Source organism: Neocloeon triangulifer, unplaced genomic scaffold (genome assembly GCF_031216515.1).
Source record: "Neocloeon triangulifer isolate White Clay Creek 2 clone unplaced genomic scaffold, ASM3121651v1 ptg000012l, whole genome shotgun sequence".
Lineage (NCBI taxonomy): Eukaryota > Metazoa > Arthropoda > Insecta > Ephemeroptera > Baetidae > Neocloeon > Neocloeon triangulifer.
In genome coordinates this window covers 899,251-926,070 of record NW_026775554.1, presented here as the reverse complement: position 1 = coordinate 926,070, position 26,820 = coordinate 899,251, and the positions used below count along the sequence as shown (strand labels likewise).

The window sequence follows — 26,820 nt, the reverse complement described above, 5'->3', positions numbered from 1 at the left end:
GCCTTTTTTTAATTCTTTTCATGACTGATGTGAAAATTTACGCCCTATTGACGCAGGGAATTAACAAAATTGAAACTTATGGAATTTGTTCCTCATTGAATTTAAATAATAAAAACTTCCTGGATGCTCGACTGCTAAAGGTGGGGAAATGTGAATCACCAGTATTTTATTTTCATACAAATTTTTAATGAAAGTCCACTTAAAAAAACAGTAAATGACTGAAAATTTGTCTGTTCCGAGTGTCAAAATATTTAATTCGCTCTTCAGAAAAAAGTATTTCTTCTCCAACGAAATGGGACTTTTTCAGATGAATTTGATTAATTTCCCTTCGTTTGAATTATTGGTTAGATTTGCCAGGAATTCCTCACAAATCTCTTTTAAATTTCCAAATTTTGGAGAAACGCGCAGATGTGCCGAAAATTTATCGCACCCTTTGAATTATATTTTTATCGGCGCCGAGTCTGCGCTAATCGAGATTTATCGCCTCATCTTTTTGCCGTGTAATTTGGAGGTGCGTCGCGGTGTCGTCGAAAGAGCAGTGCGATGGAAAGAATCGATCAAAACGAGAAGCAGCGCCGTCACCATAAATAACATGTCGCCTAATGCGTTCCGCATGGCATGACTTTATTTATTTTGCCAATGAGAAGACGAATGCGGATTTTATTTTTGTTTCTGCTGAAACGAATCATGCCGTGTTTGCGGAATTCTTTTCTTTTTCCGTCTTGCAAATAATAAAGCTCGAGCTTATTCTTTTTATTAAGGCAGGCCTCGAGCGAAATGTTATCATCAAAAATGGCTTGGAAATCTGCAGATTTAAAACCACTGAGCTGTTATTTCATTTTCTTTCTTCTTGCGCATTTCATCTTTAAATATTTTATTATGAAGAAAAATTTGAACCTTTTAAAGAATTTCGCAATTAAAAACACAATTGAGCTAAAAATAGAATAAATTAATCCTTTTCAATTTACTTCTTCGGTCAATGGAATTTGATAAATTAAACCAAACTTAAAATTTACTGGATATGCTTTTATTTTTTATTTGACGTTATCAGAATTAAAAGTTTCTTAATTCTTGGCCCGCCTAATTGTGGAGAAAAAATGTGAAATAGATATCGATTCTTTGGGAAATTTAATTTCCTCTCTGGCAGGATGAAAGGAGCACCTGCAGGTGTGGCGAGTGCAGAGATTGGTTCCATTTGTGTGGGCAGAAAGAAGAAGATAACTCGATTGAGCACCTGCTCGAGCCGAAGAGATGGATCAAAAAGTAGCTCCTAAATAAAGCGAGTCAAATCGCATTATTACCGCGCGCCGAGCTCTTGACGGATTATTAGCTGCTCAAGTGACAGAGCAAATAAGACTCCTTTCGACCCTTTTCAATCTCGCCAGATTGAATTTTCGCGGCCCCGCCGCCAGCACGAGACACGGATCCTGTTAATAAAAGGCTGCAAAAGAAATTGCAAAACTTTTGCTCTTCATTTCTCGGCGGGATTTTTTGCCTCTGAGAACCCTTTTCTGTGCATGCAAAGTTCAATAAGATAAATGGCTTGAGCACTCCGATTTAAAGCGGACGTGCCTTAATTTGTTGCTGGTCTTAAATTTTGAGCTTATTCAGCAGAATTAACAATTTATTCCGTTAGATAAGGAAATATCTTGAAGAGAAATTTGTTAAGTAAATAATGTATTGAAATTTTAAATTTCTTTGGCAGTTTCTGCTTGAGACTTCACCAGGAAAGTGGATGGACGAGTTATGGATTTGGAATTACAAATAAGAGAAAACAAATTTGTGATTTAATTAAACTTTCCTTAAAAAAGTTGATTTAATTGTAATTCTCGTTTTCACATAATTAAAACCATATTTATTTGAAAATCAAAGATTTGTCTTTTTCAAAAAATTGATACTTGTATAATTAAACTTTAATCACATTCATAGAACTCAATTCCGCTGCTTTGAATGTTCTTGTATCTGTAAAAAAAAAATACTTTTTTATTTACAAATTTTTTCCTGACAATTTTCCGCTTTTGATAATTGAAATTAACAAAGATTAAATTCATTTTTATAAATCTTTAAATCGTTTGCAAAGAAGATTAAAAGAATCTTAGCTCAAAAATGTTGAAAATTTTGCAATTATTGCAGTTTTATTTTGGGCTCGGAATATCTGAAATTGTGAAAATGAATCAAATAGAATCTTCTTATTTTCTGCAACTCTGCGGCAACTCATTCGATTTGCCATCCAAGTGGAACATCAAAAATCGTATTACAAAAATTGACTCGGACGGATCTTGCTTTACCAAAGAAAAATCGCCGTTTTTTTTCCTTTTGTAATCAAATTTCTGTGCTGGCGCTTAAAGTGGCGAAAGTGGAAAAATCATCTTGATAAACTCGCTCTTGCTCGCTGCGACGTGCGAAACGTCGATAATAATTTCGGAGCCTCTTCGCTCGCTCTGTTTAGTCCAAAACACTCACAGCTAAATTATCCGATTATCTCGGTGCGTGCGATTTAATCAGGCCAATCGGAAAACTTTTCCACTCGCAAACCACATTTTGAGGCGAAAGTTTTCCTCACCAACTTTCTTTCTCTGTAAATTGGCCGCTCTTCTTTTAGTTCTTTTCGTTCTCGTCCGCAGTGCGATGGTCTTTTTATTATTTAATAAGCACTTGTAAAATATAATGAGAGGAAAAAGGCCGAAGAGGGATCTCGCCGAACGCAATACGCGGCGTTTTAATATTTGCGAGACCAACTTTTTGCCACAGAGCGGCAATTAGTGGAAAGTACTTGTGCCGAAACGATAAAACTAATACTTCTTTTCGTTAAAGGCTCCAGTTGGATACAATAAAATTATCAATTCTGTTCAAGATAGAGTTTGGTACAAAAGAGAATAATAATATTCTTCAATCCCCCTATACAGACACAAAATTCAATTTGAAAACATTATATTCTGTGCAAAATATATTTCATTAAATGCAATTTAATGGAAAAGCTTTTAAAGACAAAAATAAGAATTAACAGAAATTGTAAAAAAACTTGAATTGTAAGAAAATTTTGATTGCTTTTTTAAGTTTCTTCAAAATAATTTTTTCTTTAATTATGGAATCTTTCATTTTAATCTCTTTGGCTTATTTAACAGACAATTTTTTTCCAAATTTATTGAAATTCAGGGTAAAAATGTGCATTGTTGGTTTCAGGTGCCGCCGTTCATGGACTTCCTGGTGACGTGGGTCGCCCTGAGCAACAGTTTCTGGAATCCATTTCTCTACTGGCTGCTCAACAGCAACTTCCGGCGCATCAGCAAGGAGCTGCTGCTCACAAAGGTATATCTTTGTGGCCCCAAGACAAATTCCTCTCCGTTTTTCTCCTTTTCATTGAGGCCGAACACGCAACTGCGCCAAATTCCGACCCGTCTGCGGACATTTGCGAAGTTTAATCAGGCGCACAGTTTATGCGTCTCTCGATGTGCAACTTAAAGGACTTTTTATTGTGCTTAATTAAGGCTAACAACTCCGAGCAATCACTCAAATGCTGCAGCCGGGAACATTTGCGCCCTGCAGTTTATTTTAATCAGGGCGATCTGCTGATTGTCTTTTCAAAAAAATTAGTTAATTTGACATTGCAGTGCGTGGAGATTTAACATTCAAACAAGTATTTAATTAGTACAAATTTTACTTCAAAATATCAGAAAATAAAAGTTATCTATAATTGATGGAATTCCAATGAGTAAAATTGAACAAAATCTGTTTCATTGCTTTAAATATTGAATTTGAATTCAAAATTGGTGAAATTTAATTTATTTTCAGACCATGCCAAAAACCAAAAATTTTGTTCCAGTTTTTAGTAAAATTCTGTTCAATTTAATGAAACCATTTATTGTTTTTTGCGCAGCTGCTGTGTCGTCGGGCGCCGGCGACGCCGGCGCGACGCACGCACTGCTGCTCGAGCCTGGCGCAGCTGCCGGCGGTGGCGGGGGCGTGCACCCTGAGGGCGGGCGGCGACTCGGAGGGCATCAGCGAGAAGTACTGGGGCGAGATCCTCGAGCGCACCGTCTCCAGCAACAGTCTGCAGGCGCTGCAGCGCATCTACGGACGCTCCAACGCGCACGACGCGCGCCTCTTCCCCTCGCCCCTGTGCGCCGCCCAAATGACCGAGATCTGAACAAACTTTAAGAAAAGAATGAGTTCGGTGAACCCCTTTTCCTCCGGCACTCTCGAGTTTTCGTTCGCGCAGAGGCTCCGCTGCAAACGCACACCAACTTATTGAGCTACGAAAACTAGTTTTCCTCTCTATATTTAATTGTCACTTCCACTTGTTTTAAGACTTTTTTGAAGGCAAAAGATGGCAGTACTGAGCTGGGCAAACGGGAAATTTTATTCATCTTCAATATTCTTCTTTATTTTCCAATTTTTAACAATTATTTAATGAAGATCCAGAAAAGAAAGGTTTTAACCCAGAAATGGGGGTGCATTGAGATACATTTTCTGAGATTTCCAAAGGTTTTTCCCTGTTGCTAACCTTGTGGGTTAAAAAGTACCTTTGAAAGGTGGCGCATTTTTGAAATTTTTTAGTAATTTCTCTATTCCTTGTACCGACATGAAACCAACGCCATTCCATATGAAATTTCATTAGCTTTCAAAAACGTACCACGTTTATTAAAAGGTGGCTATTTTTTTTGGCGTCAAAATGTTTGATTATTTGAACAAAGGTAAAAAATTTGTCATTTTTTTATTGGCTTTTTAGCTCTAGCTCTTGTTGAAAACATTTTTTAGAAAAATGTTTCAAACAAAACTTGTTGGGAATTTACTTGTGCACATTTTTTGTAATCAACATTTTCTTCTAAATCTAAATCGGCAAAAGTTATAAATGTGGAAAAGTTTAAAATGAAGTTTTCTGCTCAATGTTAACCTTATGGGTGAAAATTAAACTCGGACGTAGAAAGCTCTAAATCACCTGAGGTGTTGCCCTTAAATATGGAATGAATCGTGCCAATTTATAGATAATTCCTCTCAGCCGTTCAAATTTGAGAAACATAAATTGAAATGTAGAATAATTTGGCTACAATTACAATAAATAATTCAGTCGAGGCTCCTCAAATTTGTACGGCTGAGAGGAAATGTCTTTTAATTGGCACGATTCATCCTATGGTGATTTTGAGCCCTCTAGGCACATGTTTGATTTTCACCCATAAGGTTAAGTTAAGATTGAGCAGAAAACCTCAATTTTCAACTTTTCCTTAATTATAACTTTCGCTGATTTGGATTTAGAAGAAAATGTTGTGTACAAAAAATGTGCAAAAGTAAATTTCCTACAAGTTTTGTTTCAAACATTTTTCTCTCAAATGTTTTCCACAAAAGCTAAAAACCAATAAAAAAATGAAAAATTTTTTACCTTTTTTCAAATAGTTAACAATTTTGGTGCCTAAAATAGCCACATTTTATTAACCTTGGTAAGTTTTTGAAAGCCAGTGAAATTTTCATACCAAATGGCGTTGGTCTCATATATGTCTGTACAAGGATTAGAAAAATTACTACAAAAATTAAAAAAAAAAATACGCCACTTTTCAAAGGTTCTTTTTTACCTTGAAAGGGTAGCGGCAAGGGAAAACCTTAGGAAATCTCAGAAAATGTGAAACTTTTACTGGTTTCTTAGGGCAAAATGCTTTCGATTCTTGAACTATAAAAACAGTTTCTTCTCTAATTTATTTTTCTAAAATAATTTCGGCAATATTTCGTATTTATGCAACTGGCTTCTCATCAACGTTGTGAAGATTGCATAATTCGCCTTTTTATTTGAATCAATAATCCTTTTAAAATAGTCAGTTTTCCTTCTCCTTGGTTGCTCTTTTTTTAAGTTTTTGAAATTTTCCTACCGGCTCTTATTGCAACTTTTCCGTTTTGCAATTTTAGAGGTCGATTTGTACACCAAAAGCTGTCGTTGTTATCAATCGTCGTTTGATCTCGCACATCGTTTTGATTATAATTTAGATATTTGTATTAATAAACATGTCTAATTAAATGTATAGCTTGGAGCGGCTGAGTGTATAACAATTTAAATATTATATATAATTATTATGTGTGTCTCGCGCACCTGGAAGCGTCGCATGGTAATAATCACATCAATTTTTTTTTCTTTTAAATCAGAGTGTCTCGCTGGCGCAATCGTCAAAAATAATGTTGTTTTTGTGAAATAATTTAATAAAAAGCGGAAAAAATGTGTGCAAAAAACGATGTTGCTCATTGTGGTGTTGATGTAAAATTTGGAAAGTAATAAAATCGTAATGTATAGCCCACACATGAAGTTTTAGAAAACAATTATATTTACCTTGCCAATACACTTAAAAAAGTATAAAATATTTTTATTCCCAAATGTAAAAGAGAATTATGTAATAAATAATTACATCATAGATGATTTTTACATAATTATTCTCATTTGTTATGGTACATAAAATCACTTAAATAACTTAAAGAATGCTATATAAAATCCAGAAAAAAATAAATGTTGTTTTTACATGAAAATAATAAATTCATGACTTTTTTCCAGAAAAAGCGTTTTTTTTTTATCGTTTTTTTTTTATATTCTATAAAATTCAACACAGGGTTTTCTAACCATTCCTGAATTTAATAATTTATAAAAGTGTCGTACTTGAATTTTATCAGTTTATTTTAAAACATTTTTAACAGGCTAGTTCCTAGTAATAAAAGAAATTTCATAAACTATTAATAAGAATATTATAGCAAAAATTATTTTCCCTTCTATCAAAAGTGTATGGCTTTTTTATGTGACTTCTTTCAGTAACAATCTTTTGGCAGCTCGCAGATGAAATACCGATTTTCATTGCAATTCAAGCCGTTCAATTTTTTTTCGTTTCCAGACCAGAAATAGACGCAGCCCTTGAGTTTATCCGCCTCATCCCTCCACAGGGTGCTGCTTTCCTGCAGCTCTGAGCCGTCGTGCCAATGGAAGTTCAACCTGTCTCCGATTCCATAATTCTTTGCAGACAACCACCAAAATTCTGAAATCAGATTTATTCTCACAAGATCAAGTCTCGAAATACGGATCTTTATACTTTCTTACCATTCTGCCTTTTAATAGTTTTAATTGCTTCTGCGTGGATCGTGTCCAGATCGGCTTTGTCCGTGAGGGTGGCCAGGTGAAGACCCATCCCCTTGCACTTCTTGTTGGCCGAAGTCCAATTCACCTTCCGAAAATGATCAATTTCAGAGAAAAATTCAAACTTGTTTCAATAACTAAGGAAATGACTCACTTTACTTGAGTCGGAAAAGAAATATTTCTTGCCGTTGGACAATTCCTTTAAATTTGTTAACTGGGAACCTGGAATTTGTTTAATTTTTGTTGGAAAGTCAAGTTTTATTTTGCGCTTCATTTGCTTCAAATTAAATTATACTGACGTGCGAGGCTGCAGTTGACTGGAGATATGAATTGGGAAATCTGAGTAGGAAATTCCGGAAATTCAATCAATTGAAAGATATTTACAAATTTAACAAATAATTCTTACATTCAGCCCAAAAAAATTGACCACTCGTTCCAGCTGCTCGTCCACATAGAAAATAGGAGTAAATTTTAAAATGTTTCCTACAAGTTAAAAATTATGGGCAATGTTTGCATCTCTTTTATACCATAAAATAAAACCTTTCATCAAATTTTTTTCTCGTCAAGAACTGTTTTTCCAAAATTAATTTCAATTAATTTTGCAAATTTAAACTGAATTTTGAATATATAATCCCGTTATGGGCAGCAATTGCCTTTGTGATAGATCAATAAACACAATTTGCAACTAAATTGGTACAAACCTGTTTCAGGCGCTCATTTGCTGAATCGATTTGCTTCCGATATTCCGCGTGAAGCGCTTGATTCTGGATAATCTGGATTCATCGTCAATTTTAATTAATGTTGAATTATATCAAAATAATATTGTAGGTTTCCTCACCTGGCTGCTCCAATCTAAAATCTGCTTTTGCATTGCAGAAATCTCGTGTACATTGCACATCTGAAAAATTATATATTCCGCTTCTTTTTATATAAATGCATTAAATTTTTATTCAATCTGGACATTTTTTTATTTTTGCATTTTAATTCCGCGTTAAAAGTAAAAATTCCTACTCATAATAAAACAAAATTTAGACACACAAAAGAAAAAATACTGAACATCAAAGAGAGCGAAAAAAAATCTCGTTTAATTGGTCACAGCTAAATTAAAGCCTACTTTTTGCCCAATTTTAAAATTCCACCCGCTTACATTGGTTGAGAGGAGGAAGTAGTTGAGGAGGCCGAAGCTGAAAATGGTGAAGACGATGCTGAGGGCGATGGCCACCGCTGGGGTCGAACACCCCTGCTCCTTTTTCTTGACGACCCTCGTGGGCAACCTGATCGTCGTGACCTTCTCGCCTTCGTCCTCGGCCTTGGACGGACCGGGCGTGACGTCATCGTAAATCATCTCTGCGTCCTGCATCTTGACGCATATTCAGCTCAAAGTGAGTCGAGAAGAAAAATTATGCTCGCTCTAAAAGGCCGCGCACTTCCGTCGGCTTTTCCACGTCACAAATCAAATTCGAGATTATAAAAGGCTAAATTTGAATTAAGGACGCACTCTTATCACAAAATACGACGACAAACTTTATCAAGTCGTAGAACAAAGCGTGATAAAAACATTAAAATAAATTAAATCGCACCCAAAGTGAGCCACTTATAAACTCAAAATAAACTTTTGCTTTTAGAATGTTATTTAAAAACTTTTGAAAACATTTCTCATTTAACAATTATTGCGAAAAATGACAAGTAATAAAAAAAAACTGTGAAAGTTATTAATCACTTTTTTGTGAAAATTGAAAATATAATGTGATATGAAATTTTCATCGCTGACTCGATTGCGTATAAAAATATATAGTTGAATAAATTTCTCACAAATCTTTGTATTTTGTGAATCAAATTGTGAAACTATTCGTTGTCAACAATGATGCGCATTATTAACGATCGAATTTAACATATTATTTGTACTGCTTGCGTCAATCTTCGTTGAGTAGATTTTTAATTATTTATTATTTTTTTATGGCTCGCAAAAGAGCCCTGTATTATTATGATAGTTGCGTTCCGGGGCCTTTTGCAGCTGTTCTGCGTCTTACCTGAAGGCAGGACTTCCTTTGTCAAATTATTTCAAATAATAAATAATTCTTTTATTAAACGTGTTTTCGTACAACACACAAGTATGCATTGGGACTGAATTTAATTTTCAATTAAAAAAAAAAAAAAAAAAAAAAAATATTAAAGCTCCGCCAATTTGATGGGAAAAATAAATGTCAAAATAGTGTCCACACCACTTCTTCCCACTCGAGATGTGTGTAAGGCATAGGCCCACGTGCAGAGTTTTGGCGCGCTTCCAGTCACGTGACACGCTCGTCCAATAAGAGCGCGGGTAAAATAAACTCCCACCACCTACCTGAAAGTAACAGCTGTTCTTTTCAAAACAAAACAAGTAAACAAACAATGCTTGTCTTGGGATCTTGGGTCAACAATTGCGACGTTTTAAGCTGATCTTGAGAGTTCACGGTCACAGGTCGAAGCTGAGATGAACGCAAAAAAAAACTCTCGATCTCACGTACCGGATCAATTATTACTTGTAAGTTGCATCTCTTCATATTATTATTCAAACAATTAAGGCTTTCTTTTCATACAAATAAAAAATAAAAAATGAAGTTATAATCCGGTTTTATTGAAATTTGCTGCTGAAAAAATTTCCACTTATATATTTAAATATATTTAAGAAAAATTAAAAACAATTAAATGAATCCAATTAAATGATCTCAAAAGTGGAAAGAAAAAAGCATTTTATCGTTTTTCCTGAACGCTGATGTCACTTATTTTTTTCAATGTTTTTAAGTTTGGCTTTGATTTAATGAGAATTATCCCTTATTAATGATATTTTGCTAAATTTATTACTAATTTCATGCTCGTCCGATCTCCAATTTTCAGCCCACATTCTGCAGATTTCATTCCAAAGTGGATATCAAGACGGTGGACGAAAGGGATGAGGAACGAAATGCCGCTGCTGAAGGCCAACTCGGAATTGGTGTCAAAACAAACGATGACAAAAATCATACAATCAAGAAATTTGAACCAAATATCTACTGTTGTGAGTGCAAAAATAAAATTATATTCTGAAGAGGAGAATGTGTTTGTAAAAATCTGTTAATATCATTTGCAGCCTGCAAGATGGAACCGTTTGAAAAGTATCTCGTCCATCTGCCGGACTTTCCGTGGGACAAAAGCGACCCCAATCGTGCCAGAGCTGCCACGGAAGGAGCACAGTTACCATGCCGCATCTTACTTCCTCGACAAATTTTTTTTCATCGATGAACTGCACAAGCCCCTGTGCGCAGCCCTGCAATGGCGACACCTGAGCTGCTGGACACGGAATTCTACGACTGCAGTCTCTGGTTCTCCGCAGAGGCCAGCAAGGACGAGGAAGGTCGGCTGTTCGACCTCACCAGGGCAATCCGCCTGGTCTTCCTAATGGAAAACGCAGGACTTTCCTTTTGGAATGTGCTGGACGAGGCTGTCCAGAAAAGAGACAAACCCTTGTTGGTCGACTGCACTTATTTTGTCGCCAATTACTCTATCGAAGAGGTTGCTGCCCACAGGACTAAGAACCCTCCAAAGGAAGATTGGAAACCTGAAGAATTTCTGCTCAACCCGGGAGTTCTGTGGCAGCTCCACTGCAACCCTGTCCTGTTCAACCAGTGGCTCATGACCGCCCTCTTTGCCGTCCTCAACATTGAAAGGATCCGCACAGCCCTTCTCAGGTACCTGCCCATCCCTGAGAAGGTAGCACCGGTTGTCCGAGACCTGCTGGTGTTCACCAGAGATTTGCACAAAAGGCTCAACTACGGGTTTTTGCTCCTCGGCCAGCAAATCAAAATTTATCCGCGGAAAGACGAGCAACTGACCAAACTGATTATGGAGGACGTGGTTGCACCTTGCGTGGCCGCCCTCAAGGTCATCTTGGAGAACAAGCACTACACAATGGTCTATAATATGTTGAAAGTTGCTATCTTTCCTGGAAGTGAATTGGGAAAAAGAGGAATTTACATGGACCCTGGAAACTATTCCCTGGACTCGGAGAACGAAAACTTTGACTTCGTTTACTCTCTCAAGTACTGGGTTGCTGAGGCGCCCAGGAATTGCTTCGGTGACCTCAAGACCAAAATCGAGGATGTCAAGAAGAAAATAAACGAGAGCAAGAAATTCCCTTTTCTAGAGAAATTGCCGATCGTCATCAGTGACTTGGACAAAGCTGCAACAAAATGGCACAGAATTGCAACTCTATACCAACTTAATATTGACTGCAAAGATGAAATAGAAGACAGTGACCGATTCAAAGCATACCTGACTAATTTGCAAGAAAACACGAAGATGATCTGCTGGATTCTGGAATCCACCGGTCTGGATAGTAGTTGCATCCTGACTTTGTTGACTGAGGAGCAACTAATATTGCTGAATCATGTTGAAGCAAGGATTATGGTCACAGAAGATAAACTTGACTACTTGAAAACCCAGATGGAATGCACCCCTGAGCTTAAACAGAAGGCCATTTTGAACATTGAAAAGTTGGGAGAAAACCTTTTTCAAAATGCGGCAGCCGAGCATTTGAAGGAGTGGGATGGACACAGCTTCATCCCCACTGGGTATGTCCAAATGCTTGACCAGCAGGCTCGACTGCAAAACCCAATTGAGGTAAAAATCTGAGCATTTTGCGAATAATAATTTATTTTCCCCTTCTTTAAATAGGAACAAGTGTTTCAACTGGCAAAGCAGATGGTCTATTCGGAGCCCAAGTACCCAGACTGGGCCTTTGTCTATTTCATCCTGCCACCATTTGTGACCTGCTTCCGTCAGAAACCCTCTCAACTGTCCGAGTTCTTCCTGGAGGAGCTGCTTTCTCTCCTCAACAAAGATCTCGACGCTTGGAGGTCGGTGCTAGAATTTTCTGTCACCAACAGAAACCTGTCCGGAGACTACGTCACGTCCCTCCTTGCCCAGAGGAATACTTTGCTGGAAAAAATCTGCAAAATCTTGGCCAGAAAGTTTGGAAACACCTGCGCTCCCATCTTGAAATTGAGCAGCAAGCTCTTGGACGTTGAGGCTGAAAAAGCCGCCTCCAAGCACCCCACTCTGCACCAAACCTTTTCCACTTGGACAGGTCGAGGCGCCACCTGGATCGACATGATGAGTTTTGCGCTGACTGAGGCTGCCGCCAGATTCGCGCCAGATCCACAGTTGCAGCTCAAAAGTCTGTTGCTGGCAATTTTCTGCATGGTCGATCTGGTGTGCTTGAACGAGTCGAAATCGGCCAAGCACGAAGCCCAGCGAGATGACCTGCTCGCGCGCCTCCACGCGACCCTGGACCCGGCCTATGCGGAGTTGATGGGAGAAAAGCAAGTTCCAAACAAGAAGAGCAAACTGGACGCCACCGTTTGGCAAAGGCTCGGTGTCGTCGTCCACCTGCTTTACGAGATGTGCAAGGTTGCGCAGGTGCCGCAGAACTTCACCCCACCCCCCAACTACCCTGAGGACTCAAAAGTCATCATCAAGCATTTTATTCAGAAGGACCTGTCCAGGTTGAGGAATGCGGTCGTCGCCCTGTGCCTCGGCCTGAATCGTCAGGACCGAACTTCGACCCCGACGCAGGTCATGAAGGAATTTCCTGGAAATCTGTTTCACCCTTACCTGTGGAGGATCAAGAAGGGCAGGATCAGGAGCTGGGAGGAGGACCTGCTGCTGCCGGTCAAGCACTGTCGCTTCTGAGGCAAATTTGACGACGCGGCCGATCTGGTCATGTGCAGCGCTTGCCAGGACGATGACGAGTACCCTGACGTGACCTGGTTCTGCGGGGTCGAGTGCGAGGCCGGCGCCATGGAAAAGACTCAACACTTGGAAGAGCACGACACACATTTGGTCGACAAGATCAGTTTTTAGATTGGATCTTCAAAACATTTTTTCTATATTTTTCTATGCTCAAAAGCAATTTATTGAATTATTATTATCAAAAGAATTAAACTTAAAAGTTTTTGCGTTGCATTATCACGGTTCTGGTTTAAAACTGGATTGTGCGTAAAAGGAGTTTAATCAATTACTCACAAATCTTTGCATATCTATTTATTCATCAAAGACTAATTGAAAAATAAATGAGTAACTTTATAACCATATTAATAATTTAATAAGTCAGTACCTTTATTAATAACCCATAGAGCACTTTTCTTGTCTCTTCTAATTTGCGAACCTGGCCAAGGATGGTCTTCTTGACCCGGCAGGACACATCAGATAAACGGGTCACATGTTTTACTGATTGCAGGTAGCTTGACAAAAGCTTCAAAGTGACAAAACTGCCTTTTGGCAAGCTTGACAAAAAGTTTTGAAATTGAGCAGTTTTTTTATAGTAAATAAATTGGCATGTTACGCATTATGGAAGTTAATTTAAATTATATTCGTTCTGTTTAATTTTAATTATGACTTTTAAAGAAATGGATTTAAAGAAAAAAAATTATATTTACTTAATTATATGAACAAAAACTAATTATTACTCTGCTTCATTTTATCTCTCTTTCAACTTGAAAAATAAATGTTTAAAGGGAAAGAAAAAACATTGGGTAAAAATTTTATAATTTAATTTATTTCATGATATCTTTTTAATCATAATTTAAAAAAGTACAGGGTGGCCCAAAATTCAACGACACATTTTAATTTGCTGCCATTTTTGAACGGATGGAGATATTTGAGTTTTCTCAGCGGGAGAATGAAGTTCAGCTGTGGAAGTTTTGTTGGTGCTATGGGCATCCCATTGTTGCAACGCATTGTTACTGAAAAATAGCTACAACCGCAAACGAAAAATTTCTCTTATGGGATATCCATGTTAATTTTTAAACTTTTTAATTTTTTGACTTTTTTAACGAAACAAAATGTCTTCTAGCCTAAAATTTTGCGAGGAACACGATTCTGGTGTCTAAATTTTATTCCGTTAAGTATAAAATAGACTTTTTGACACAAATTTTATGAAAATGAAAGGTTAGGTCAAATTTGACCTCACCAATTGATTCAGCTTGCCGAGTTTACCCTTAGTACCAATTTTCGTTTCTTTACCTATTTTGGTTCTATAAAATCCAGGAAACCGTCAAAATTTACCTGAAGTAAATTTGGATAATTAAACTTCCAACGGCAATAAAAAATAGAAGTCCAGCTTTAAACTTATCAAACTTTGGCCGGATTAACTACGTGCTTTGTGAGAACTTGTAATTTATAAGTTAGAAGTCTGTCACCCAGAAGGAAAAATTTATTTTTTAAAGTTTGTGGTGATTTATAGCAAATTTAAAAAAAATTTAATTGAAAATTAATCTATGTGAAGCGAAAAATTAAAAGTCCTGTTTTAAAAAAACTGCGATTTCGCTGACAGTTAGAAGGGTTTAAGGGCTATGTTTTCTCTAAATGGCAAGTCTGTCGCCCAAAGAAAACTTTGGCTTATTTTGATTTAGCATTTCAAACAAAATTTCCTAAATCGGATTTGCGTTATAATTTGGCGAAGTCACCGAAAAAATTAGATTCTGTCGAGTGACAGGCGCAAAATTTGATAATCCAAATCACTGAACTACATAAATGTTAAAAATCTCCGCGTAAGTAGTATGAAACCTGGACTTCTTAAAATTTTTTATTGAAATGTGGAAAATTACAAAATTTTATCAAATAATATCTGCGATTAAAAATAAAATGAAATGTCCAGGTTGCATTATGGCTTTATATATATAAAGCCATAATGTATGGTTCTGATTTCTGATTATGCGTATTTATATGCTAAGCTACGTGATATGACCCTTTTGACAATCAGATTTCTATTTAATTTATAATTCTTTGAAAAAGAACAAGTACATAGTAATGGTAAGTATACTTTTTATGGAAATGTGCTAAGAAAAACTTGACTGAGTTGACTGAATATGATGGAATTTTTGCGATCAAGCGATTCCTAAAAACAGAGACTGGGGAAATTAAATAATTTTGCCAATATTGAAATTTATAATGCTAAAATTTAACAAGTTCAAACAAATTAATTTTATGCCTTAAAAATTATTTCAATAATTAATAAAAATTTTAATTATTATGATAAAAGGTTGAAATTATAAAAAAGGTGAATGATAATAAGTTAATGGAACATAGTTAATAATTTTATGAATGATCTTTGATAAAAATTAAATAATAAAATATCATTTGATACTAAAAATGTATTAAATACAAAAAAATAATCTCGTTTATAATTTCATTTCAATACTAGACAAAAATATCGCTGATCCAGCAACTCTCGCTCTTCTTGGAGCGATGCATTTTTGTAAAGGCAAAATGTGATAAACAGTTTGCGAGATGATCAAAATTAAAATCTAATTCAACATTTTCTAGTCACTTAAATTAAAAAAAAAAATTGGTGTTATGATTGATTTTTTGTCAAAAAATTCATTTATTTTGATATTTTGATTTATTTAAACATGAGTTAATTCCGAATTAATTATTACTTAGCCATAAATAATTAAAAAATTAAAATTCAATTTTAAAAGAATTTTTCAACTTTTTTCTTCCTGCCTTGATTTTTTAATAAAATATTTCCATTATTTTTTGTGAATTTGAAATAATTAATTTTTCAATAGAAAATATTATATTTCAAGTGAGACAGACTTATGAGATTTAAAATATTCAATTTTTCTGTGTAAACATTTTTATTCTTATGATTTAATGCACTTTTATATTGAAAAAAAAAACTCTTATATGCACGCTGTTATGTTTTGCAAGATGATGTTTCAAAGACGCGTTTCTCACAAGAGTCACGAGTCAGTTCTTGCAGGGTAATCACGGGGGTCAGTTTGAAAAAATTGATTGTTAAAATTTTTCATATATTGTTTATAGTAAATATTTAATATTAAATAATCGTCCAATTTATTATCATTTTAATTTATCTCTCAAATAAAATCCAATAAAAGTGACATTAATTATCACTGAAAAGGAAAATCCGTATCAATAAAATATTAATTTATTAGTTAAAAACAAACGAAAATTACCTTCCATATAAAGTAGGCCAATTAAAATACTAAGTCCTTCGTCATTCTGAACATGACACTGCATGACAATCGTTGACAATAAATCTTTTTTTTTGTTGATTGAGGAATGGCATGACGGCGGCGTTGAGTGTCAAAAGCTCTTGACTTTTATTTTTTATGTTTGATCAGCTAAATGTTCTGTTTGCGCATCGATTTTGCAATTGTGGTCCCTGTCGCGTTTTTCCATTCGTCTGCCGAGAACGGACGTGCGAAAATCATGAGAGCGACGACAGGGCAGCAAATTTTCATTGCTTTTCTTGCAGCCATGGTGAGATATTAATTGAGAATGAAAATTTACTTGACAATGAGCGCAAAATAACTCTTATAGATTTTAACAGCGGCCGCGCAAAAAGGTAAAGTCACTAAAAGTAAGAATCATTTGCAGGCAATAGATTAAATTTGATACATTTTACAAATTTATAAATTTTAAATGAACTTTTTTTGTCAGCGACCGTGAAAGGAAAAAAGACGAACCCGGCGGCGAAAACGACGAAAGCGACCACGACCACCGTCGGCAGCGGTAAAACTAAATGTTAATCACTAGCGCAAAACACACATTGAAATTAATCGCTCACCTGCACCCTTTCAACCCCTTTATCAGGAGACGCGTCTGAATCCGGCGACTACCCTGACAGCCGCGCGCCGCAACAAACGCCGCCGCTCTCCTTCGTCAATCTCGTCTTGTCCGTATTTTTCTTAATTAAGATTCAGTGAAATAAATATTCTTAAAACACTTACGAGCTCAAAATGGCCATCAAATAAAAGCCCAAATTCAAAAGTTTAATTTAATTAGAAAGAAATAAACAGCTTTGCACTTCGTTTCAAAAATATTACTGAAGACAAATTAAAATTTACATCTTAAATCTGGTTCGTATCAATACTGCTTTAAATTTTTTTGTATTGTAATATTCTTTGTTTTCAATTTTTGAGGAAAATAATTAATTTTCACTAAAATTTCCAACTTAATAAATACTAAATTTTATAATTTTTAATAAAAATGGAAAACTCATTTTTTTATGTTCTGTTTTATATAATTATAAATTGATCTATTTACATTAGGACTGTGAAAACATTAATAAAAAATAAGCCGTCAGCAACAAAATCAATGAAGCACTGAAATTGAAAAAACTCAAAATTCAGAACGAAATTTATTAAGCGGCGTCGATTTAGTTCTGAGCAACACTTTCCAAAATGGAAATCAATTCAGATAATGGAAAGGGTTGAATTAAAAAAAATTCCATTTCATTCAAGAGTCATTCGAGAGGAAGAGATTGATGAGATTGCAATGACCTACATGTGCAGTGGCATGGACAGGCTGCATCGACTCTGGGTCTTGGACACTCTGTACGAAGAACTTCGAGATGTCCCTGTCACTGTTCATCTGTACAACAAGTATGTCTCCAAACGCTGGGGAAACTGTGGGAATTTGTTCAACCCAAAGGAGGCCGGAGAGGAAGAAGAAGAGACTGGAGGGAAGCCGGATGACGAAGAGCAGCTAAATGATGCCCCTAATTCGCAGACTGTTGCACCCAGGGAGAGAAGCAAGCGCAACTGTGGTGCTCGTGAGAAACTTTCTTTATAGATTTCCCTTGTCGAAACAGCGACGTGAGTAACTTAAAATTAGGGCTTTGGAATTGTGAAGGGCTTACGAAAGCATATGAATCTCCGATTGCAACAGAACTGCAAAATTATGATATTCTTCTTTTCACGGAAACATTTTTAAAGAAACCACTTCACATTCCTGGTTTTTATTCAAGGCAAGTTTTAGCTTCACAAAAGGAGGCAGGGCGACCGATGAGGGGAATTTCCGTGTATTTTAATTCTAGGTTAGGAAATTTACTAAATGTGAAATATTTGGAAAACTTCATAATTCTAAATTTTGATGACATTACAGTAGTAACATGCTATTTAAATCCGAAGATACGTTCTACAACAGTGACTAATGAACTTCTCTCAATCCTTAAATATGTTGAAAATTTTGAAAATTTCATTTTGGCTGGAGACTTTAATTGCCGACTGGATACTAAAAACAGAAAAATTGACTCGCTGCTTGATTTTGCTGAGGAAAACAGTCTGACAATAGTAAATGAATATCCATATAAAAGTACCTACGACTGTAGTAATGGTCATAGTGTGGTTGATTTAATCTTCAAAGGGCCAAAAATTTACACCGAAAATTTTAAAATTTGCCCAACCATAAGAAAACATAATTTTATTTCAATAGAATTTAATTTCACAAAACAAAAGAACAGAAATGGGGACATGTCTTTGAATAAGAAAAATTTTAAATTAGATGAAAACATACTTAAAGAGCTTATTGAGACTAAATATAAAAATATTCTAAGAACAAATCTGGAAAAGGGGGACGTTGAAGAGTTTTATAAAAATATGATAAATATTATGAAAGAGGCCGACATTCCTCGTAGGCAAACTGAACGGATTAGTCAACCGTGGTTTGATTCTGAATGCTACGAATTAAAACAGAAATTGAACGAATGGAGAGAGTGCTTGGAAGTGGCTGAAAGTTTAAATGTAACTAGTATAATCAAGATTCTATTACCGCACTATACCGCAATAAAAAGAAATTACAAAAATGTGTGTGAAATGAAGAAGAACGCTTTTGTGCAAATGAAGGAGTTGGACATTTTAAAAGAGGCGGAGCAGAATAAGTGCTATAAAATTCTCAAGTTGAGCAAAAGTTTTTACAATACAAACAATATAATGATGGATGAATGGGAGTGCAATTTTGAAAAAATTTTCAACGAGAAAAAATTGAGTGAAAATGAATCGTTAAATCTGAAAGAGATGATAGTAGATTACAGAAATGATATAAATTTTTCACCTATTATGGAAGAAGAAGTTTTGTTAGCATTAAAGAAAATGAAAAACGGGAAATCCCCTGGACCTGACAAAGTGAAGAATGAAAATATTAAACTACTTGTTGAATCCTTACTCCCCGAAATAACGCAATTTTTCACCAAATGCTTGGAGCTAGGAACATGTCCAGAGGAATGGAGGCAGTCAAATCTAAAACTCTTGTATAAGGGAAAAGGGGACGCGGAAAATACAAATTCATATAGAGGAATATGTATTAGTTCGGCTTTTTACAATCTGTTAGATCGTGTACTGCATGCACGTATCTACTCATCTTTGATTCACGAGATTCCAGGCAATCAATATGGTTTTGTGAAAGGAAAATCCACTTTACAGGCAATTAAGTCCTTAGTTAATAACATTCAAGAGACAGTTTATAAGAAGAAATCACCCTTATATGCCTTATTTTTGGATGTAAGTAAAGCTTTTGACTCAATAGATAGGGCGTTTATTTTTAAGAAGTTAATAGAAAGCAAGAAGCTAACGTTCACGGAGTTAAATTATTTAGCTCACAACTTAGACTTAAATTTCTTGAGAATAGTAGATGGAGTAACAGTATCAAAACTTATTACACAATCAAATGGGGTAAGACAGGGGGGATGCACGTCCCCATTTCTGTTCAATTACTCTTTAGCTGATATAAATAATATTCTACGAGATTTGCCAAACGTGAAAGCCATTTATTATGCAGATGATATTGTTTTAACCTCAGAAAAATTAAGTGACTTGAAAATTGCTTTAGCCAGAATGAAAGAATTTTTGTTAAAACGCAGTTTGAAACTTAACTGGGAAAAGTGCAAATTCATGAAATTTAGAAATAAGGGTCTAGGAAAATATGCATTAAGTGACCGCCTAGATTTAGGTGGAATTGAAATAGAGAGAGTTGCTGAGTTTACATATTTAGGAGTTACTTTTCAACCATCAGGAATCTCTTTTGGAAAGCACATTGAAAAAAGAACAAGAGCTGCATTGCTGGCCACTTATAATATACGAGAACTAAAACAATTATCCATTGAAACAGCACACAAGCTATTTGATCTAAAAATTTCCCCAATTGCGTCCTACGGCATTGAAGAAATATGGCCTTTCCTAACAAAGACTGATTTTGAAAATCTTGAAAAAGTCAAAACAAGATATTTAAAAAGAGTTTTAGGACTGTCCAAGTATATTAGATCTAGATTTGTGTATGAATTAGTTGACACTGATCTCTTTGTATCGGACTTACAGGTAAAATATTCTCTAACTGAAACTGAAGCATTCCAGAAATTTTGTGTGTCTAAATATTTAAACAAACTTGAGATATGTGATGAGTTCTACGAGACAGAAACTATGAAGAATAAAAATTGGCAATGTGCAATGTTCAGTGATCGCCAAGTGTTTACGAGATTTGCCTGTCACGGGTACCACTATTTATTTTGTAAGAATAAAAATTTTCATTCTCAAGCGACAATAGATTGTGAATGCAAGCACTGCGGTAAGAAATGTTCACAATATCATATTCTTGAATGTAATGAACGAAAACTAAGCCTAAGAGAGGCTGCAAAAATCAAAATTAACTAATTTTGTACTTTGTAATAATTATCGAAACAAGCTTAATTGTAAAATTAATTTTAGGAAGACAAATTAGCTTTAGACACCCGTTGTACACCTAGTTGTGTTCAATAAATACTCTATCTATTTCATTCAAATGCAAAGAACAAAGAAACGTTTTTATTTGTCATTAATTCTCGGCCGCATCAATCACTTGTTGGCCCTGGCCGAGGCGCCGCCCTGCCTCAGGTGCTCCAGTTGGCGCCGCATCTTCTCGCAGTTGCGCTCCAGTTGGCGCCGCATGTTCTCGCAGTTGCCGCTCAGGGTGGCGACCTTAACGTCCGTGGCCGCCTTCTGCTCGCGCAGCTGCCGCACCCTGGCCTCCAACTGCCGCACGCTCAGCACCTGCTGCTCCACCTTTTTTTCAGAAAAAGAGTTTAGGAGAAAGTGCGACATTTTTAGAGAAGCATAAGGACCATTTGCTCAAAGTCGGGGTCGTCGCCCAGGGCGAGTTGGTCGCTGGCCATGTCCTGCAGGGCGGCCAGGCGGCCGTGGGCCTCGCTGAGGCGCAGTTCGTCGTCTGCGAGTTGCTGCTCGAAGGCCTCTTGCACGCCGCTCAGCCACGCGTTCTCCACCTCGAAGCGCGCCAGACCAAGCGCCAGATGCGCCTTCAGCGTCTCCAGCTGCACAATAATTGTTTTATTTTAATTTATAAGCCAAAAATGAAACTGCTCAAATATCAAGCTAGAGATTTTGAATGAAATATCAATAAATTTTGGGTTTAGAATGTTAAAATTTTTAAATTGGAAGTTTGATTAAATTTGAAATAATAAAAGCCAAACCTCGAGCAAGGTGGCGTCGATCTGCTCATCGAAGTTTGTCCGCTCAGGGTCGGGTTTGGCGGCGTCGCGGGCGCGCTCCTCGTCGCCCTCCAGGTGGCTCAGGTGCTTGAGCGAGTCGTGCTGCTGGGTCTGCTCGGCCAACTCGTTGCTCTTTCGCTGGAACTGCAGTAAGGCCTCCTCCAACTCGGCGGCCACCCTGGCGAGGCGCGCCACCTCGGCCTGCCGCTTCTCGTCGATGACGTCGATCCCCACCAGACTCCTATCGAGGCACAAGTCTGTGAGGTGGTGGACGTGGTGGCAGTATGATGACCTCATCACGTCCTTGTGCTCGTCAAGGATTTCTTGCCAGGATTTTTGTTCCGGGGACGAAGCATTCAGAAACAGAAGGTAAACGACAAGGGCTATGAGTGCTAACTCTGCCAAGTGTTTCAACATGTAGATAATGTCGTCTGGGCGCCAGATTATCACCCCAATGCAAATAAAAAGGAAAAGTACGATGCGGAAAAATTCGTCCATGGCGAAGAATTAAGCTTGAAATTCAACAGAAAAATCAGAACGGATTTGAAAATGTATTTTGGCAACAATGGGAATTTTCGAATTGGAATCAAATGGATGATTCAACAATCGAAATTTTTTTAATATTTAATGATGTAATTTGATTTAATTTTCAGATGTGATTCACAAAAACTACAAAAAACTTCAACTGCAAAAATTAAAGAGCTCCTAAAAGGAACCGGCAGGCTTGTGTGTGTGGCGTTTACATTTTACATAATTACATAAGCCGTTTAGAGGCTAAGTAAGCCCCAGGTTACCGATTAAGCCCATAATTGATCGAGCTAATTAATATAAAGATAAAGTCTGGACCAGTTCAAGTGTGGCAGCTAATTATTTAATAATTTTCGGTTCAAAATGTTCAAATTTACCTGGAGGACATGGTTTTGGACTTGGAATTCAGCAAAAACACCGGTTGTCTTTATTTTTCGCCGCTAGAGGTCCTTCCAGTCTGTCATCATACAATAGTTCCAGCCAATAGGAACGCGGTTTGCTTTGCTCTCGGCCAATCAGACGCCGCCATTCGTTGCCGCCCGTCTGCTGCTGATCTGTTCAAAAAAGTTAACGTTTTGCTCTGCAGCAGGGTGGTTCTTGTTTATGTACCTGTTTTTATTGCAATTTATGGATTATCCAGGTCTCGTCGCCGCTCTCAATTCGATCCGCCGACACCCTTAGGAATCGCACAGCGTTCCTAACCGAAAAAAGCGGCCGCTTCGAGTCATGGGAAGAGAAGTTTGATCGCAAAAGTCTTTCGCCGCCGCCCGGGTGCAGGTATAAATTTTGCAATCATGGCTCAGCCCGTGGATTTGCTGCAAATGAGCGACCTGGAGTTGGCCGAAAAACTTCGGCGGGACGACCCTGAGCAGTACCAGACCCTGGTCAGGATGCACCTGTCCTTCGTCCTCGATTTGAATGCCGACGAGTGAGTCAATTTTTTTTTCAATCCTCAACCATGGATTTTTATTAACATCAACATGTCATCACTTTTCACCTACATTGTCGACTTTTTGCAGCTGCGACACGGCGTGTGAAAAAAGTGCAAAGCCGAAAGCGGTGAAATGGGGTCTGGGGACGTTCACAAAAGGCCGGAAGCAGTCGACGACAAAAGGGGTCATGGAAGGAGCTCCTCTGACTCAAGAGGGGATCTGCCAGGTTTACCAGCTAATCGAGTTTCTGAAATCCGAGCCGAGTAATTAACCATCATCAAAATTGAGCATTTGTATCAAAATCCTAGCTCATTGCAGACATAATCCAAGAGGGAATTTTCCGGCGCAGCGGCAAAATGACTCGGCAGCAGGAACTGAAAGGCTTGCTCAACCAGGGGCTGCCCCTGAATCTTGAGGAGGGAAAGTATTCCGTCCACGACTGCGCTTCCGTGCTTAAAAACTTCCTCGCTGATCTTCCCGAGCCTCTGTTGACAGACGCCCACTACCAAGCCTACTGCCAAGTTGCAGGCAATTAGCAATTTTAAATTACAAAGAGATGAAATTAATTTTGACATTTTTCAGAAATGTGCTCTAGTGATATGAGCGACGGTGACGAACCGATCAGACTTCTTCGAGCCCTGCAACTGCTGCTCATGCTGTTGCCCACAGAAAACAAGGCTTTGGTTTCAGATCTGATAATGATGCTTAATTTGGTTGCCAGTCTCGAGGACAAGAACAAAATGTCAGCGGACAACCTGTCCACCCTTTTCACGCCTCACCTTTTGTGTCCGAGAAAGGTAAATAAATTTTATTCGGGAAAAAAAATTACCTAATGTTAAAATATATTTCATTAGCTTACACCTGAGGAGTTTCACACAAACTCGCAGCTCATGTCCAGGGTTGTGTCTTTCATGATCAAACAAGGTAAAGCCATGTTCAAAGTCCCACCGAAGTTGGCAACTGACATCAGAGCCTACTGGGCCGAGAAAGAAAACCACAAAGTATGTTTTCAAATTTTTCCTGTTATTCTTAATAACAATTGAATGTTGATGTTTGTCCAGGCAAAGGTCGCAGAAGACCACGAGGTTGTAAACACCGTGTTCAGCTTTGTTGACCGCCAACTCACAGCTCAAGCAAACTCGAGCAACCCCACAGAGGCAGCTCTTGCCCAACTCTACGCACACATCCAGTCACTCCCCGAGTCGGCCCAAAAGCGGCGCTTGGTGAAGCAGTTCAATAAGGAAAACGGCCACGGCACTCCCCTGGTTAAAAAGCAGGTCAATAGTCGCAGTTTGGGAGACTCCATTAAGGTAAGTGCCTTTTTATTTCAAATATGATCGAGATTATTAAAATACAAATTTTCAGAAACACATTTTCACCAAAGGTCTGAAAAGGCAGAAAAATCAGGACAAGAACTCCTCGACGGACGACCTTTTAAAGGCATTAATTAAAAAAAGCAAACCATTCTTGATTTAATAGCAAAATCCTGTCCAGGTTTCGAGTCAGGAAGCAAAGGCTGCGGCGCCCACCCCGAGTAAATCAACAGTCGAAATGAACGCGGCTCGCGAGGCCCCAAAGCGGCGCGTCCAAATCAAGGAAGAGAGCCTGAGAGTGAGCGAGCTTGACGCCTCCTCCCCCACTAACCCCCAAACCGAACCCGACACGGTTGACCACGCGGCCTCCTCGCAGGAGGGCACTAACCCCTTCGGCAGCTTGGCCCTGACGAGCACCCCTGCCCTCGCGCAGGCCACTAATCTCCTCTCGTCTTCTCCTATCTTTAACACGCCCTCCCTGCGAAAAGCGTTTAACAAGTCAGTCTCGCCCATCACCAGGTCGGCGCAGAGAATGCCCAGGTGTATGCAGGTAAGCCTTTGCCCACCGACCTCGGCACACACGGTGGAATGCGGCGACACCTGCTTTCTTGTTAACAGCTGCACTGGTTTGGTAGTTTGGCTGCAGAAATTATTTCAGCCTTTTTATTATTAATTTTTGATTAATTTGATTATTTATTATTTTGCACAGGTTTGGTTGAGCTGTATTTTAAATTGGATGTAGATGATTTTAGTCACTTTAATCATAGTTAAAAAAAATTAAAATTTTAGAAGGTTTTTTTTAGTTTAGCCTTGTTATTTATTAGAAACTCAATCAGACCTGTATGTATTTATTTTGATTACTGCACGAATCAAATTATGATTCAATCAATTGATTTACATTAAAACTTTTTTCTCTTCAGGATGCAATGATGACGCCTCGAAGCAGGAAGCCCGTTTTGGTGCTTTCGAGTTCGAATCTGTCGCCGTTGTCCACGCCCTGGAAAGACACGCCCTCCAGTCTGCTGCAGGAGCACAACGAGGAGGCCGAGACGTCCCTCTCGTCCACCTTCAAGGACTACCTGAAGAGCAGGAGCGTGCTGACCGCCAGCCCCGTCAGCCTCTCGTGCAACGCCAGTCCCGAGAAGCTGAGCAACTCGCTGTTGTACTGCCTGGACGGCAACGACCCCTCGGCCTCCACCTCGGCCTCGTACCTCACCTCGATGAGCAACGAGTCCAGTTCGAGCTCCGGCTCGAGGAAGCGGAGCATCGAGGACAGCATGTTTGCCGACCACTCCATCTCCCTGTCAAGCGACTCGGCCAAGAAGAGCAATCTCGAGTCTTCGTATTCGTCCACTCTTGGCTCGAGCATTATCCGAGAAACCTCTTTGTGACGCCCATCGTCTCAATGCACTCTTGTTGACAATATAAAATGTCCCTATTTTACATAGAGAAACTCTTACACGACAGAGGAGCTTCCATCCTCTTGAAATTAAAATAAAAAAACTATTGTAACATTTACAAACACTCTCCTTCGTTGTCTGTTAGACCTTTTGTACTTTATAAATCGATCTTCATTATAGTGATAATTAGAATAAAAAAACATTATTCCAGCATAAATATTAATCTGGCCTTGCTTGCCATTTTTAATTATAAACTCTTCCCCGTTACAACTGAAATTATTAAAAAAAGTAAAAGAACAAGTGATAAAAATTTAAATTTGCGATGCAATTCTTCAACAATTTAATCCAAAACATGAATTTTGATTAGCGCATCTCTACAGACGCAAGATCTAGAAACGGTTTAATCAAAAGAAAAAAAAAAGTATTCAAAACTCGTCCGTGGTTAACTCGGAGGACATGTTGAGTCCGCGGTCCTTCAGGGCAGTCGAGACGATTTTCTCCTTGAGGACTTTGGCCTCTTGTTCTCGTCGTTGTGCGGCCAGGATGTCCTCCACGGACACCTCTTTCAGGGGCAACTGCGCCTCCTTGTCCGGATCCTGAGCAAAAATTAAAGACAATATGAACGGTTGAATAAAAATAAGGGTGTTGCAGAAGCAGAAGCTCACAATTTCACCGAGCAGAACCACATTCTCTCCTCGGACGATGAACACGCCTCGGTCTATGTCTCCGTACTCTTTGCCCACGTGAATCCTCTCGATGGTCCGATGCAGCACCAGATTTGCAAACTGGTCCACTGACCTGAGGTAGCCGATCAACGTCCTGCCGTCCCTGAGCAACACCATCAATTTTTCTGAAAATAAGAAAAACAAATTAATTTAAAAATTAATTTTTATTTTCATTATCATATTAAAACCAAATTAAATAAGGCCATTTAAGATTATGTAATAAAATAGGGTGATGAAAATAAAAATTATTGTTCAAAAGCCGGATAGCATCCCAAGCCAAGCCTCGCTGCTCGGGGACGCCGCGCACCTGCGATGCGCCCTCGACTTTTCGCCTCGGCGGATCGCATTTCGAAGTGATACTCACTGTCCAGCTCTTCCAGCAAGGTGGCCGTCCCTGGCGGACACGTAGGGTTGTTGCCTTCATTCATGGCCGGTGGAAATTTGCAGCAAAACGTCGAAATCGTGGCCCGGTCCGTGTCATAGCGCATCAAGCGACGGCCATCGCTCGATCGCGATTCGCAAAT

General features: G+C 38.1%; 6 protein-coding genes across 14 annotated transcripts in view; 3 read left to right on the top strand and 3 right to left on the bottom strand.

Moving 5' to 3' along the window:
- Window positions 1-6,340, top strand: part of LOC132198336 (zinc finger protein 808) — a 60,209-nt gene extending 53,869 nt beyond the window's left edge. For 2 of the 4 annotated variants that reach the window (XM_059622320.1, XM_059622319.1), the window contains exons 7-8: window positions 3,184-3,309; window positions 3,878-6,334. In XM_059622320.1, coding sequence (XP_059478303.1) covers window positions 3,184-3,309; window positions 3,878-4,147 — 396 coding nt within the window. In that variant the 3' untranslated portion in view covers window positions 4,148-6,334. Of the gene's footprint in view, window positions 1-3,183; window positions 3,310-3,877 lie in introns of all 4 variants that reach the window. The other 2 variants (XM_059622321.1, XM_059622322.1) reach the window with 2 other exon arrangements.
- A 254-nt stretch (window positions 6,341-6,594) lies between these two features.
- On the bottom strand, window positions 6,595-8,530 carry LOC132197433 (uncharacterized). Of its 2 annotated transcripts, XM_059620723.1 has the most exons (8): window positions 8,247-8,530; window positions 7,938-7,997; window positions 7,801-7,872; window positions 7,506-7,538; window positions 7,399-7,438; window positions 7,254-7,321; window positions 7,064-7,187; window positions 6,595-7,001 (listed from the first exon to the last, which is right to left on the bottom strand). In XM_059620723.1, the coding sequence occupies exons 1-8, from the start codon at window positions 8,457-8,459 to the stop codon at window positions 6,778-6,780; spliced, it is 834 nt and encodes a 277-aa protein (XP_059476706.1). In that variant the 5' UTR covers window positions 8,460-8,530; the 3' UTR covers window positions 6,595-6,777. The 2 variants fall into 2 exon arrangements, with proteins under 2 accessions (XP_059476706.1, XP_059476707.1); XM_059620724.1 differs by lacking the exons at window positions 7,254-7,321; window positions 7,399-7,438; window positions 7,506-7,538.
- Window positions 8,531-9,464: 934 nt separating this feature from the next.
- On the top strand, window positions 9,465-13,396 carry LOC132196517 (uncharacterized). The gene is made up of 4 exons (XM_059619233.1): window positions 9,465-9,623; window positions 9,977-10,136; window positions 10,209-11,737; window positions 11,792-13,396. The coding sequence occupies exons 3-4, from the start codon at window positions 10,391-10,393 to the stop codon at window positions 12,806-12,808; spliced, it is 2,364 nt and encodes a 787-aa protein (XP_059475216.1). The 5' UTR covers window positions 9,465-9,623; window positions 9,977-10,136; window positions 10,209-10,390; the 3' UTR covers window positions 12,809-13,396.
- Window positions 13,397-19,801: 6,405 nt separating this feature from the next.
- On the bottom strand, window positions 19,802-22,368 carry LOC132198477 (uncharacterized). Of its 4 annotated transcripts, none has more exons than XM_059622562.1 (4): window positions 22,304-22,354; window positions 21,381-21,721; window positions 21,015-21,221; window positions 19,802-20,955 (listed from the first exon to the last, which is right to left on the bottom strand). In XM_059622562.1, exons 2-4 carry the CDS (start codon window positions 21,693-21,695, stop codon window positions 20,749-20,751), a joined length of 729 nt encoding a protein of 242 aa, XP_059478545.1. In that variant the 5' UTR covers window positions 21,696-21,721; window positions 22,304-22,354; the 3' UTR covers window positions 19,802-20,748. The 4 variants fall into 4 exon arrangements, with proteins under 4 accessions (XP_059478545.1, XP_059478544.1, XP_059478543.1 ...); XM_059622561.1 differs by lacking the exon at window positions 22,304-22,354 and having other exon boundaries at window positions 19,803-20,822; window positions 20,856-20,955; window positions 21,381-22,297; XM_059622560.1 differs by having other exon boundaries at window positions 19,804-20,955; window positions 21,381-21,910; window positions 22,304-22,368.
- A 96-nt stretch (window positions 22,369-22,464) lies between these two features.
- LOC132198476 (rho GTPase-activating protein 19) lies at window positions 22,465-25,787 on the top strand. Of its 2 annotated transcripts, none has more exons than XM_059622557.1 (9): window positions 22,465-22,854; window positions 22,946-23,121; window positions 23,177-23,386; window positions 23,441-23,655; window positions 23,713-23,859; window positions 23,920-24,168; window positions 24,224-24,298; window positions 24,353-24,721; window positions 25,092-25,787. In XM_059622557.1, exons 1-9 carry the CDS (start codon window positions 22,721-22,723, stop codon window positions 25,560-25,562), a joined length of 2,046 nt encoding a protein of 681 aa, XP_059478540.1. In that variant the 5' UTR covers window positions 22,465-22,720; the 3' UTR covers window positions 25,563-25,787. The 2 variants fall into 2 exon arrangements, with proteins under 2 accessions (XP_059478540.1, XP_059478541.1); XM_059622558.1 differs by having other exon boundaries at window positions 22,468-22,854; window positions 24,353-24,469.
- Window positions 25,778-26,820, bottom strand: LOC132198479 (U6 snRNA-associated Sm-like protein LSm1). Its single transcript, XM_059622564.1, has 3 exons — window positions 26,661-26,820; window positions 26,237-26,421; window positions 25,778-26,167 (listed from the first exon to the last, which is right to left on the bottom strand). The coding sequence occupies exons 1-3, from the start codon at window positions 26,782-26,784 to the stop codon at window positions 25,997-25,999; spliced, it is 480 nt and encodes a 159-aa protein (XP_059478547.1). The 5' UTR covers window positions 26,785-26,820; the 3' UTR covers window positions 25,778-25,996.